Source organism: Monomorium pharaonis, chromosome 3, assembly GCF_013373865.1.
Source record: "Monomorium pharaonis isolate MP-MQ-018 chromosome 3, ASM1337386v2, whole genome shotgun sequence".
Taxonomy (NCBI): Eukaryota; Metazoa; Arthropoda; class Insecta; order Hymenoptera; family Formicidae; genus Monomorium; species Monomorium pharaonis.
The window spans coordinates 9,985,115-9,999,361 of NC_050469.1; the positions used below are offsets into that span (position 1 = coordinate 9,985,115).

Consider the following 14,247-nt stretch of genomic DNA (forward strand, 5'->3'; position numbering starts at 1 on the left):
GAAATAAAGACAAAGAGAAAAGAGAGCGGGAATGGCCGAGGGACGGAGTGAGAATGAGTGAAAAGGGCACGTAGTACATCCCTTGGCTAAATCGAATTGACGGGGCACGTTTCTTCCATACCGCGCAGGCGAAAAACCTTGGAAGGATACGCAGCGCAACGAGCAAACATTGCTCGGCAAACTGTATGATTTGTGCTGAATTCTGTGAACTTTTCGGGATGAAAAGGAGTAGAAACGCGGAGCACGCTTCGAACCGATGGATCTCGATGTAACTTACGAAACCGAATGGCAGAAATTAATCTAGGAGACTTGGTTGGCAATCGAGATTGTTTGCAGCGTGATCTATTTACAGCGAGATGCACGTTCAACAAGCATAACTTTATAAAATATTTCTTTATATTTTTTTTATAACAAAATTATTTATTTTATAATAAAAACATAAAAGATTTAAATAAATAAATCTGGAAAGTTAAAGTAAAAATACAATATTGTTTAATACTTTAATTCAAATCAATTCTTAGATATTCAATCTTAAAGATAAAAAAGTAATACTTTATAACAAAACTTTCGTTAAAAAATTAATTTTAATTTCAATAAATTTGTGTGACTAATAAAACATCATGCACGTATGATATTACATTCTATGTAAAAGAAATATTAAAAATTTTTATTAGAAATTTCATTGATTTTCCGATTTCTCGTAAATGCAATCTAAGATTGATTAATCCCTCCGCGAACCAGATAAATAAAAATTATGTGCTGAACCATGTGAGATTAACTTTAATTTTACAACTTATTATAGAAGCATAAACATAAAAATTTGTTAACTTCTGATTAACTAAAACTGTATTTAGACCACTTGCGTACACTTAAAAAAAAATACAGCAGTTTTAAAACCGCTAGGGTTAATTTAATCTCACATAGTTTATGAAAAGTTAAAAACTTATCCCCCGATCAATTCTCATGTCTGTAACTTTCAAAGAAAGGGCAATATGCGAGTCGCGAAATTTTGTCGAGATTCCACGAGGACTCTCGAGACAGAGAAAAATCAGACGGGGCGCAAGAGTGCGGCGAAGAAAGAGCTATCGCGATATCGTGAATCGCCTCTACGGAAACCGCCCTCGTAGCACGAGACAGCCAGATATCTCGGAATGTTTTACACCTCATTAGGCAACAATGTGTTGTTGCCAGGGTGAATTATATCGGGCATGAGACGCCCGTCAAGACAAATGGCTCGAACCGGAGGTAATTGTGGGCTTTTATTAGCTCTGGTTTCTCCCGTTGGCTGCGAATCGCGCAACGCGGGAGACGCCGAGCCAGTGGCGCAGCGACAGCAACCCTTCCAGCTCTTCCCGCTCCTCTTTCGTCCTTGCATCCACAGCATCACCCGTCTTCTCTTCCACCCGCCGCGCCGTTGCTTTCGACGGTGCGTAATTACTCGCGTGACAGTAATGCGGGAATGCGAATCTCGCCTCTCTAATGCCTGCAGAGTCATCCCCTTGTATTCAGTTTCTGGGCTTCTTGCGACGCAGTCATCGCTTCGTTTCGCTTCTTCGACTGGTCTCTTTCGAGTTTTAATCGAGTCGATCACAATGAAATTAGGAAAAAATCTCGAGAGTCACGTTCACGAAAATTTAATGGTTGTCGACTATACGCAACCGTTTACTGATTACAGACCGGGCACAAATGAGAAAAAGGCTCGTACTCTGTTAAATACTTTAAAGTTATACATGCAGCTGTAGAATATTAAATTAAAATTTTGTTTTAAAATATATAAACCTAGTAAAATATATTTCTCCTTCTTTTTCTCTAAAAATGACAATGCATGTGATAAAAGTCATTACGGATAATAAGGGAAGCTGCAGAATCGTTGAGCGAAACGCGATGTTAGTCACGGGAAGTTGTGGAATAAGATTGTCATTTCTCATGTGTCCTCTCGCTCTCTATCGTCAACGAGCGAAACCGTGCTCGTTTTCGAGGGGAAACTACAGGCTTTTGAAAGACCATATTTTCACGACGAGAGAGCCGCTATCCACACGTTATTACGAGGTACGAGTCGCTCGCTACATATGCGGGCCAACCTTGTCTCCCTCTTTCGCTCGTTGCCCCGCGACTCATGTATTTATGCATTTCCACCGACTGGCTGCTCCTTGACTCGCATTCACGCATATATGCGGGCGAAAATCATGTCGAAAATACGCGTAAATCGGCTGTATTTGCTCCGCGTAGTATAGAAAAATAGTATAGCCTGTGCATAGAAACGCAAAGAGCTTCAATTATTTTTTAAAGTAGCATTAACAAGGTGTTGAGAAATGCAGCGTAAGATGTGGGGAATAAATTTAAATTACAATCGCATGACAAAGAAAGTTTCTCGAAATTGGTTGTTGTGGTTCCTGCCAGACACTCATGGTTGCCTTTCATTATATGAGAGCCATATTTACTCATTGCATTCAATTCGGATTCACTTACAGTATGATTTACTCGACGAAGGCGTACCTGGAAGCTGGTGATGGGAATTTATTGGAGGCGGAGGTTGCCCTAAAAGCCAAAGCGCGATGCGCAGAAGCGGAGAGAGGGAAGAAGAGAGTACGGAAGAAGGATGAACAAAGAGAGAAACCGCGATAGGGACAGCAGACTAAGGGAAAGGAAGATAAAGGGTACGTCCTTTCCTCATATCTGTATCCTCTGCATCGTTCATAAAAGTTTGTAAGGACGTCTTCCGAAATGCAGATTTATCACGACGCTTTTGTCTGCTTGAAGTTTGTTGCTTTTTAGAATTCTTCACGATTATAAGTAACCGTATTACATACAAGCGACAGTATGGAAGTAGACTAAATATTGCACATTATTTTCTTGATAAAAGTAACATTTCATTGAAAATTTAAGACCAAGTATAATATTATTTAATTAAGCAAAATTAAATTGAGGATTTTAATTAAATTACAGTAAAGATAGTATACTTTAAATTAATAACAAAGTTCATGAAAACGCAAGAAATTACATAGTCATAACTTTTCTTAACTACGTTAATGTTACAAAGTTGGCAAATGAGCATCAGTATATTTTCGGAAAAACATTTATAGAAAAGAACTCATGGATAATTTATATCAGATTGGGGAAAAATGCTTTAAGAACATCTAAGCGGTAGAGTATACATGGCGTTCCTTTATTCAGTAATATTGAATTTTTATTCGCCTGTTATGTAACTGCTGCCATAGAGACGTCTGGCGTTATTGTGCTATAAATACACGTGCAACTTAAATCAGAATGATAATAATCCTATCTAGATGCGGATGATCAACTCTGAAACATTTGCTTGTTTGACCTTTTGGTCAAACAAATCATCCAATTTTATGGATTTGCAATTGATAAACCAGCCATTACATTTGCTGAATAACTGTTTCTTGTTACATTATTCAAGACATTTTAAAACTTTTTTTTTCAATCTGCTAATTATATTATTTTAAATATATCAAATAGAATATAATTTTTGTCATGATTTAACTTTAGTCAAATTTTTTCAATGATTAATGATGATATATATTATTTAAACAACCCAGGCCACGTATTTTCTAATAAATGTATACGCTTCTCATATATGATATATAAGCTTATGAAATATGGGATTAGTATTTGTATGAAAATATAGAAGAGTCGCGAGAATAGCAAAGCAAAACGAGCACTAGTTGGGCTTACCAATTTACGCGCGGAACGGGATTTCGGTCGATCGACGGGGACAGAGAATGCCACAGGGTGGAGCAGCGATTCAGCAGCAAGAGAGAGAGAGATAGAGAGAGAGAGAGAGAGAGAGAGAGGACGGGGGTAGAGGACACAACCCCCCATGAACCCGAACATGAATTAAAGTTTTAATTTCTCTAAATCACTGTTCGCCCTCGAGCGCTTTCCACCAGACGGTCCGTTACTTATAGCCTTTGCCCTTTTTACCGCCTTCTTTTTTTCCATTCGCCTCGATCTTACCGACGACGGCCCGACCCTCGCCAATAGGGAGAAATCGATATGCACTTATCCGATGACTCTTGAGACCCCGAATAACGAGTCCTCCCTCCTTCCCTCTTTCGTTTTCTTCCTTTTTTTTTCTTTTTCTTTTCCGCGCACTTCCGAACGATAAGCAGAACCGCCGGAAATTGTCCGACCTCGAATATTTCGGTCTTGCCGCGAGATTACCGGAGATTTATTTAAACAGTTTGATCTATATTTACTCGCAGAATACATGCAAAAGCTCGCTCTTTTCTCTCGCACAAATTCATTTTCTTGCTTCGTTACCCGGCAATTGCATGTCTTCGATATGCATTCAATATTTTCATATATAACTTGCAATGAAATTTCTCGAGAAAAAAGCTGAGTTATGCAATCACCTTTCGCCGACAAAAGTTTTCAAATTATCTACGTTTAAAATGATGCAATTATCAAACTTTGATTGACATATGTGCACTTTTATACGGTTACTTATTATTTTCTCCACTATTATTCTCAACTATGAGATCAAAATCCCTTCTTGCTATACAAACGAGACAATTTATTTCAACTCACTCCACCTAAAGCATTCAAATATTTACATATATATTGTACATTTCATAAAATAACAGTCACTCTCATTTGTACGTCAATCAATTACGCTGAATAATTCGAGATTAAAAGCACAATGGGGAATAAAAGTACAATGTGAACAAATTCAAAAATCGCGATACCGCGAAACGCGCGACAGCAATCCCGCCGTGTTTTCGGGCTAAAAGGGAGAAACGGAGGTTGTTCATTTAAAATCATGACGTTGGTCGGAGGGCGCTAGCACGGCGGAGGCGTTAGTATTAACGTTAGGTACCGCCGGTCGGGCCACCTACAAGAAGTTCGCACAGCCTCCTCCTTCTCCCATCTCGCTACCACCCTGCTTTCCCTACCGGGGTGACATATTGTTTCCATTCTGCTCTCTCGGGCTAAAGCGCAATAAAAAACTGGCATAAATATCACCTCTCTCTCCCCCCCCGGTACGTCTTTCTGCGTGGCCCCTACCATCTATGCGGTGCTCTGCAAAGCCGAGCCGGCGACAGTAAGAGAGAAGAAATGCTCGATAACGGGCGGTGTAGAGCACCATACGAGAACACCATCGCTATATTGCAGGACTAATTTGCCTGAGTGGCTTTTTGAATCGCGGAAAGGAAACTACAAGGATCACGGTCTCGCCCCTAAAGTCACCGAGACTTTTAATTTTCTTAGAGTAAATTGCCATATTCTTTATACATATAACGAATCATGTTTAATATCTTTTTAGTATATAAATTTCATTTGTTTAAATTTTTGTAAAATGTTTTGTTACATATATACACATTCCATAATGTACATATATATAGTTATAAAAGATTTTAAATTTTTATTTATTATAGTATTTATTTGTTCTATTTGTCTCTAATTTATGTTTTCGCGTCAAAGATTATAGAAAAATTACAAATTTTATTTTAACAAAGAAAAAATTGTGCATTTAGGTTGAGTTTATCCCAAAAATAATTACCATTATTATCTTATGTTACAAAGTACCTTGATAATATTTCTTAAAAGATAACTTTCGTTTTTTCTATATAATAAATCTATTGTTTCGACGTGCATCTTTTCGATCCTAATTTGTTGTCTACAAGCAGGAAGAGAGCAAAGCTATATTGCAGAGATAAATATTACAGAGAAGTTTGATATCGCCCATCTTGATAACATCTGAAGCACTACGTAGAGCAAACGGTTATGAAATTTGTGTTTTATATATATACATATATTACTTACAGCGTAACAGGTTCTTCGGGGCTAGAGGGTGAGATGGAAAGCGACATGGTAGTAGCGGCCAGGCATCGTGATGTTCCCGGTGATCTGACTCGATCGTCCACCTGCAACAAAATATGCAATCATTCATAACACTTACGATTACTCAATCTCGCCGATTTCTTGACATTTACGCGAAAATTGGTTTAGTTTCTGCGAATTTATTGCAAGCTTTAGCGTGCGGCTCGCGAATTCTTCCACTTTGTGATAGGCGGGAGAAAGCATGGAGAAGGAGAGACCGTCGAATTCTTCGCGCGATACTTGCTACCGTCGATGGGGAATTGAGCAACAGGTAGAGCAGACATGTCCTCGAGGCATCATGCTCGGCAGAGCACACGCGTGATTCACTGGATAAGTGAGTTATCAGAAGCATCTTTTTTTTTGCTTTTCTCTGCTTAAGCTCAAACAATGAGAAAGCAAGATTATGCAGAAGACACGTCGTAATCTCTTTCAGTTTACTGAATTAATATAATAATACATTAATAAAAGCTAAAGTCTTTGCTATAAATACATCATATAATATCTATCTAATATACATATATGATGATAATATATGATGACATCTGCAATTAGAGATAAAGTTATAATATATAATATATTTTAATTTTTTAAAAATTATGTATACTCGCGCAAAAATTTCATAAAAAAATAAAACTTATGTTGTATGATTAATTTTAGAGTTACGCGCAATTTTAATGACAATTAATAACTCTACGTTTTAAAAATATACATAAATTTTTTTTCCATGTGTTGCATATATATATATATATTTAGATTTATTACATATTTCCCTAGTAGCACAATACATTGGCAGTATATTGGCTATAAATATTGGCTAAACATTAGTTATATTGGGAATGTATTGGCCAATGTTTTCCCAATGTAACGTCAATATTGGTCATAAAATATTGATTCCACATTATAAAGCAATTAATGTCCAATATGAAAAATTAATTGGTTCAACATTGGCCCAATGTTGAATCAATATTGAACCAATATTACTGCTTATACAAATTGGCTAAATAAGGTGAAGCGTTTACTTTACAATATTGGACCAATATTGGGAATATTGCCTTTACATTACTTCCCAATATTGCGCCAATGTTTTGTGCTACTAGGGTTAGTTTAATTAGTGAAAAAATTATAAATGCAATAAAAATCAATTTATAAAATAAACCGAATTAAAAGAAAAAAGATTAATTTAATGCATATAACACGCAATGTTATATTTAATGTACAAAATTTAAAACTGATTCGACAAAATATTAAATAGAGAATAATTTTTTTTATTTTACCTGATGGATTATAAAACGACTATCGCGCGATTTCCAAGGGATTAATAATAAACGTGGACCGTTCTATGACGATCGCAGGGAGAAACAAACGTAGCCTCCGGCAAGTAGACCAGACTCGCGGCACAACCGACATCAATCTGAACGAGCGAACCGCACCCCTAACGATCCACCGAGTCATATAAATTTTATTGCCATTTCATAAATCCCGACGACCACCGCGAATAACCGTCCGAGCTCTTCGAGAGATTATCAGGAACGTATAAAGTTGCGAAACGTTGCACGGTTACGGTTCGCTCAATCGTCATTCTGGATGCTTCCGACGCAATTCTCAAGTACAATTGTGAAAACTTACGCGAAAATATAATTGTAATTATCGTCCAACTTAAAAAACGATCAAACTGCTCGGACGATTGGCATTTTATACCAGTCTTTAAACTTTACGTTCACGTAATTTCTCGTAGAAGGATGTTCAAACCTAATGAATTATCGTCATCATTTGTTCATGTTTGAATCTTAATTAACATGAATCTAATGTACAGACAAATTATAAGTGGCACGTTTCTTCGGATGTAAAAATGAGAAGACGAATTATTTAGTCAATGTCAGCAATATCAATAAAAGCATATCGTTTTCTTGTTATAATAAAAAAATATTAAATCGTTCAAATAACACTTATTCAACCGTCATTTAATACTGTACGTTTCTAATCTATCTTATATGTACATGTATTATATATGAACATTTTTAAATGTAGAAATCACTTTAAAACTACGATATAATAAAATATAAAAATAAATCACTTTTCATGCATCAACTTTTTTTATTTTTTTAAATAATCTAGATGTTTAATACGCGCACTTATGGTAATAACATAAATTTCAAATATAAAATATTAAAAGGCTTTAATATTTTTTTAATTTCTATGTATGTAAGTTTTATTTTGTGTATAACTAGTTAACATATTGTACATTATATTTCATATTAAATGTAATAATTTAGTTAATGTACACTCTCGTCTGAGAACGTCAGATAAATATTATTTTGCCAGTGTTACAAGTTTCAGTTTCTTTATCGCGGCTGACGACGCGATATGATTTGCGTCTGTCATCAAAAAGTGTGTATTGCTTTTAATTAAGAAAAAATGTAATATGGACGAGAAACTAGACGAGGTTACGACGGCACCTCCCGCAGTTCTTGAGCCGCAGGGGTCGGTCGTTCCCGCGACCACGAAGGGTGGAACAAAGGAAGTTATCGCCACGGAATTTTTATGTCGAGAAAAGAAAGAAATGTAAATCAGGTCCTGGCGCTCTCGCTTACCGCCGTCGTGGGCCAAGAAAGGATGAGAGAAGACCAAAGAATATAAAAACGTCATTATTTTGTCGAAATGTCAAAACTCGCCTACAAGAATTAGTAACAATATACTTGTACATTCTCATATGTTTGTGCACTAAAGAAATATCGATATTAGTAACAGAAATCAAACGTAAATGTGTATTGTCTATTCACATTTACAGAGTTTTATTTGGCATTAAATTTTTAAAAAGTTATTATCTTAATTATATTCAAGTTATTATGAATTGTACAAGATTATATATCTATTTATTATATACCTACTACAATAAAAAAAAAACTGTAAGATTTACATAGCTCAATCATGTCAACGCATTAAAAGTAAAGACGGCCGAATTGACAATCAGTCATTCAGTCGTACGACGAATGAACATTGAGGAGAGGAGATAGAATCGAAATGTAATTAAGAGAGTAAATAATCCGTACCGAACAAACTCTCTAAAATGGATCAAAGAACTCGCGAGAGCGAGAACGAGCGCGATAGTCGAGGAGAGAACGGTAGAAGCTCCGACGAAAGGTATCGGGGTGAACTACGTGGAACCGTGTCTCGCCCTGTCGTCGTCCTGTCTAGCTCGGAGCAGTGACGGAGGGGAGGGTGGACGAAAGAGGGGGAGAGCTCCGTCGGAGACCCTCGATAAATATTTCCGTCAAGTGACCGGGGTTGGAATTCAAAGAGAGTCGAAAGGTGGAATCGAGAACGGGACGACTCGAAGCTACCGTTGGGGGATGAAGACCGAAAAAGGAAAGCCAAGGCGAGCCCGAGGCCAGTATATTTGTGTTACGTTACATAGTTGCGCGTTTAATCAGCCATATACCCGGAAGAAGCAAAAAGACTGCGAGAGATGAGAGAGGCATGTTCGTGTGCCGAAAAAAGAAAACAGACGCCAATCTTTCAGAGATGTTCAAAAGGTTTCTATTTATTGGATAGCTCATTTACACGTGACATTTGTTCAAATTTTCTACGTGTCTTACCGAAGTAAATATACATTTATATAAAGGCAGAAATATCATTCGATTTAATTATTAGATATTTGTTATAGACCTTACATATCATTTTATATTATTTTATATTATACACACATATACGAAATAATATTTTAATTATTAACTGCTGTTGATAATTATTGTAATATAAAAAATAATATTTCTTTTGTCGTTATGAACAAACAGGATTACTCATATTATTCGTAGTATGATATTCATACATTTTCAGTAGCGAGGAAAGGGAGCAAAGGGGAGACGAGGAGTAGAGGCGCCTATGGAACGTCGATGGTGTGACAGATTGCCTCCAGTATTTTCCACCACATACATCATCGGCAACCTTGGCTGTACCCCGGTGATCGCAACGCCGCCGTCTTCCTTAATTGGCATTGCCTACTAGCTGATCTACTCTCGTCTTGCCAACACCGAAGATCCCTCGCCTCGTTAATACGTACATCCGAAAATGTTCTTACTCGATAAGCAATCACGTCGTAAAGCCGAACTCTCTAAATTAATGTACGACTCGCTGTGAGGCGAGGCGCGGTAATACATTGATAATAGAACGAAGGGTCGGTGACAAACTGCCGACCGCACTTTCATCGTCAGGGATGCGATTAGGGAAAAATTCGTCCTGTTTTAATGGGGAGTGAAAATTAAATACCGCGGTGTGTCCACCCCTTAAGTCCGGTCACCTAATAATTCATACGAGGAATGTAAAAAGGGCAATGCAGACCCCTTTTCCATGAGCTCGGAGAAAGCGCGAGGAGCGCGGCGGAAGTCAAGGGGGTAGAAAAATACGGGCTCCTGTTTATCTTGAGATTTGTAGCCGCCTTGTTCCCAGTATTTATTGGCTGCTCCGGGGAGCGGAAATTCCGCAACCTGACGGACCGTTAAATTTTATTATGTTTTTTTCACCGATGCCGAAATAACGCGCCGCCAGATACGACCGCCTATAAGCATTGCAATAAGGATAAATCCTGATCGACCGTGATTCGACATTTCTCTCAAGGGCCATAGACTCGCGAGTCTATGCTTTCCTTATCCTCACGCTCTCGAATCACCCTGTCACCCTCTCTGCACGGAGCTTGAAAACGAAATTCGATTTACACGAGATGTCAAGCGAGACAACAAGAAGTTTATAAGTGTACATCTTACCCTATTTACAGTCAAAGTTTTTTTAAATTCTGAAATTCATGACAGATATATTTTATACATATTACGGAAAGTTTTTAAATTAAGCAAATACGAGAGCTTCGTACTTAACAAACGTAAGTTCTAAATGTCAGAAGCGCATTGCAACGTATTTCTATATACGAGTAACGTCTGCAACACTCGTAATGATGACGGGTTTTCGCCCCGGCAAATTCGTTAGCAAGGCTCGTGAGCACATGTATCCTCCCGCAAGTCTGCAATGGTCTAACCGTCTCTGCGAGGTCATATCCGGGATTAAGGGGAAACGGCGGTTGCAGCCTCTTCAGGATGATAGTTGTAGGCACGGTGAAGGCTCTTTGCTAAACCAGGCGCTTCATTATCTTAACAAATCTAATCTCGTGGTGGGTGTTTATAAATGTCTTGTTTTCCCCTAACGACGTTAAGAAGAGAGAGAGAGAGAGAGAGAGAGAGAGAGAGAGAGAGAGAGAGAGAGAGAGAGAGAGAGAGAGAGAGAGAGAGAGAGAAAGAGAGACAGCAAAATTTCTGCAGATTGTATAGTATCTATTCCTTTATTGTCCCCATACAGAAAAAAAGTAATATAGCCAATAACATATGTAATTGCAGGCTGCCAACTATATAAAATACTCAATACAATAATATTTATTGTTAAGCAAGTACAATGTTGATACTGCAATAGCATATATTATTGCATTGAGTATATCTGTAGCTGGCAGCCCGCAATTACATATCTTATTGGATATATTACTTTTTTTCAGTGCAGAGATGAAAAACAATACTTGACTATATATGAAGAGAAAATATATGTATATAATAATATAAAATAAAAAATGTGTTTCTTCTTGTCACCTTTTGTTAAAAAATTTAAATTTATTTAACATTGTACAATTATTTCCTTCAATTATTAATTCTTTAATAAATATGTATAATTTTTTCTCTATCGAATTGATAAAGTTAACAAAAAGATAGATGCTAGAAATATTTTAAGTTACATTTAGTTACAATTAAGTTACAATTTTTTACGTTAAACTTAATATCACAATATTGAAATACAAAAAATTAGCTTTATAACGTATTATTGCACAAATCAACTAGATTCCTAGCTCCGGTGTCTGTAAACACGAAAACGTGGAGGACACAATACTGGTATTCGAGGAAGGGTAGGCCTCTGTTATTATAAGATGGAGAGTACAGCTTGTCGTAGAACTAGAGACCTTGATCCCTAAGGAGCAATAATACGAATCCTCTCTTTACTTCTCTCTCTTTCTCTCTCTCGCAGTTATCATTAAAATTGTCAAGGTACGCGTAAAAGTTAATTCGAAAGCTAATTCAAGCCTTTATGTTAGGCTGCGTTGTAATCTTCTTGATCCTCTTAAAGATCCTGGACAATTCTTTTTTACGCGTTTCATTAACCTACTTTATATTGTAAGAATAAAATGCTTAAATGCCATAGAATTTTTTATATGTCTGTATAATTGATTTTGTTGTATAAGTTTATGTTTATTATATATCTTATATGTAATTCCTATAATTAAAAACTTTATCTTATACGTATTGTATTAATAACATTTATTAATACAAAATAGCAATTAACATTTATTAAAAAACTATATGAATTGGTAACAATATATCAGTATAGTCTCTTTATTTCAAATGTACGTCATTTTATTTTCAGTCAAATCTTGCTTTGACGTCTCCAGACAAGAAACCTGCAGCACAGTAAACTCTTTCTCTTAAATTTTCATTCGAATCTCGTACGAAGAGGTTACATCGGAGGCTTGCTTCATCCTCGCGAAACCCAGGCTCTTCCATTCTGTCTCGTCTTGGGCATAATTTGCACACAAAGTACTAAGGAGTAAAGTACTATGCGGGGTGCCAGCACCGCGTTATACGTATCCACGTTGTACGTGTGCGCGTTATATATGTACCGAACCCGAAGACATTATGCTAACGCCCTTCTATGCGATAGTCCTTTACCTGATGTGCCTGCTTTAGGTTCCCGTTCTTAATAATCGATCGAATATAAAAACATCTTTAAATTAATCAATAATTGTTATGCATATAAATATTTGATTGTTTATATCATAAAAATTTCATTTAGAAGGATTTCATATTCTAATCTTATATTTTTCTTTTATTATTAACTTTATATAACGTATCGTTATTCCAATATAATATCATTATATTTTTTGCATTAGTAAAATTATTTGAATATTTTTAATGAGCGTAAATATGTAAAAGATTCTTCATTGATTAATTAACGTTGATATTAATTCCGTTTGCCTTTTAAAATTCCATCAGTTTTTCGTTATAAAAGATTTCCTCTGTATCAGTAATTAGAATGCAAGGACATTAATGGCGGACGCAGCACGGGCCGCATATATGTATGAATAACGACCACCGGCTGCCTCTAACGAAGGAATAAGGAGGCATTCTTCCGCCAGGTAATAAAAAGCCTGTCACGTAGCGGTGGCTCCGTCGAGGACGACCGCAATGAGAAAGTGTGAGTAGCTAGAAAGAAGGGAAAGAATACTGATTCATTATTCAATCTGGGTCGAGTGATTAGCATGCGCCAGAGCTCGACGTCTTAGTCCTCGGATCCTTCTAAATAATGTAAGGCGAGCCGCTAGTCCAAACTACCCTCTTGATGATTCTATAACTTTTCTAACATCGCCTTGAATATATTTCTAAATTACGCACGCGTTCAACTAATACTTTTATGTAAATATTTTAAATATTTATCGTACAAGTATATCCAATATTATATATCATATATCAATATCGTTGCAACACTTCTGTTTTCTTTTATTTTCCAATAAATTTTTAAATTACATATTTAAATGTTTATATCAATTAAAAACTCAAAGGGTTTTTTTTTAAACAATTTTGTGTGTGTGTGTGTCCCTAATTTTAATAATAATTTTAATAATATTTTTTATTTCTTCAACATATATATATATATTTAAACTCTTTCCTTATACAGAATTTGTATCATGTCATTTCAAAGGCAGCATATTTCGATTATCTGATGGCAGATTATAGAAAAGACTAATAATACTCTCTAATCCGTTCATGAAAAAATATCACTGTCTCGAATCTCAAGGGACAGAGAAGAAAAAGCCGAAGGATAAAACATTTTTAATGTAATTAAGTGGGAATCTCTGCGGTGCTCTGCTCTGTTCTGTCCCGACATCACCGTTACCAACCTCCTCCCTTCCTCCTCCGCCGTTCCGCCCCTCGGTTGACGGTGGTCTCGAGATCTGGATGTAAGAAGGGTTGTATTCAGCTTGCCTCCGGGGCATGTTAATGCACTCCGAGATCTTAGCACTTACACTCCAACACGCCCGTCCTCGACGTTGTCGTTCTCCTGCCTGCTTTTCCATCCCCAGCCATTTTCTCTTTCTCTTAAACTACCCCCGACCCAAGTCTCTGGCGCCTCTAGAGAGCTTTCACGGACGCCGCCTTAAATCCGGATCTCTGCGCGCCTTTGCCCCCCCCCCCTTCCTTTTTCCTCATCCACCCCTCGAACCACCTCTCGTCAACCTCGAAGCTCGTGTACTCAACTCTCAAAGCCACCACAAAATTTTCTTTCCAAAAGATGTACTTTTGAAATATTTTGGAAATTTTT

At 36.9% G+C, this 14,247-nt stretch overlaps 1 protein-coding gene across 11 annotated transcripts in view; it reads right to left on the minus strand.

Annotated features, from left to right (window-relative positions):
* LOC105838488 (homeobox protein 5) overlaps positions 1–14,247 on the minus strand; it is a 289,536-nt gene that overhangs the window by 36,289 nt on the left and 239,000 nt on the right. For all 11 annotated transcript variants that reach the window (XM_036284302.1, XM_036284303.1, XM_036284301.1 and 8 more), the window contains one exon: positions 5,788–5,888. In XM_036284302.1, the coding sequence (XP_036140195.1) occupies positions 5,788–5,888 (101 nt within the window). The remainder of the gene's footprint in view (positions 1–5,787; positions 5,889–14,247) is intronic.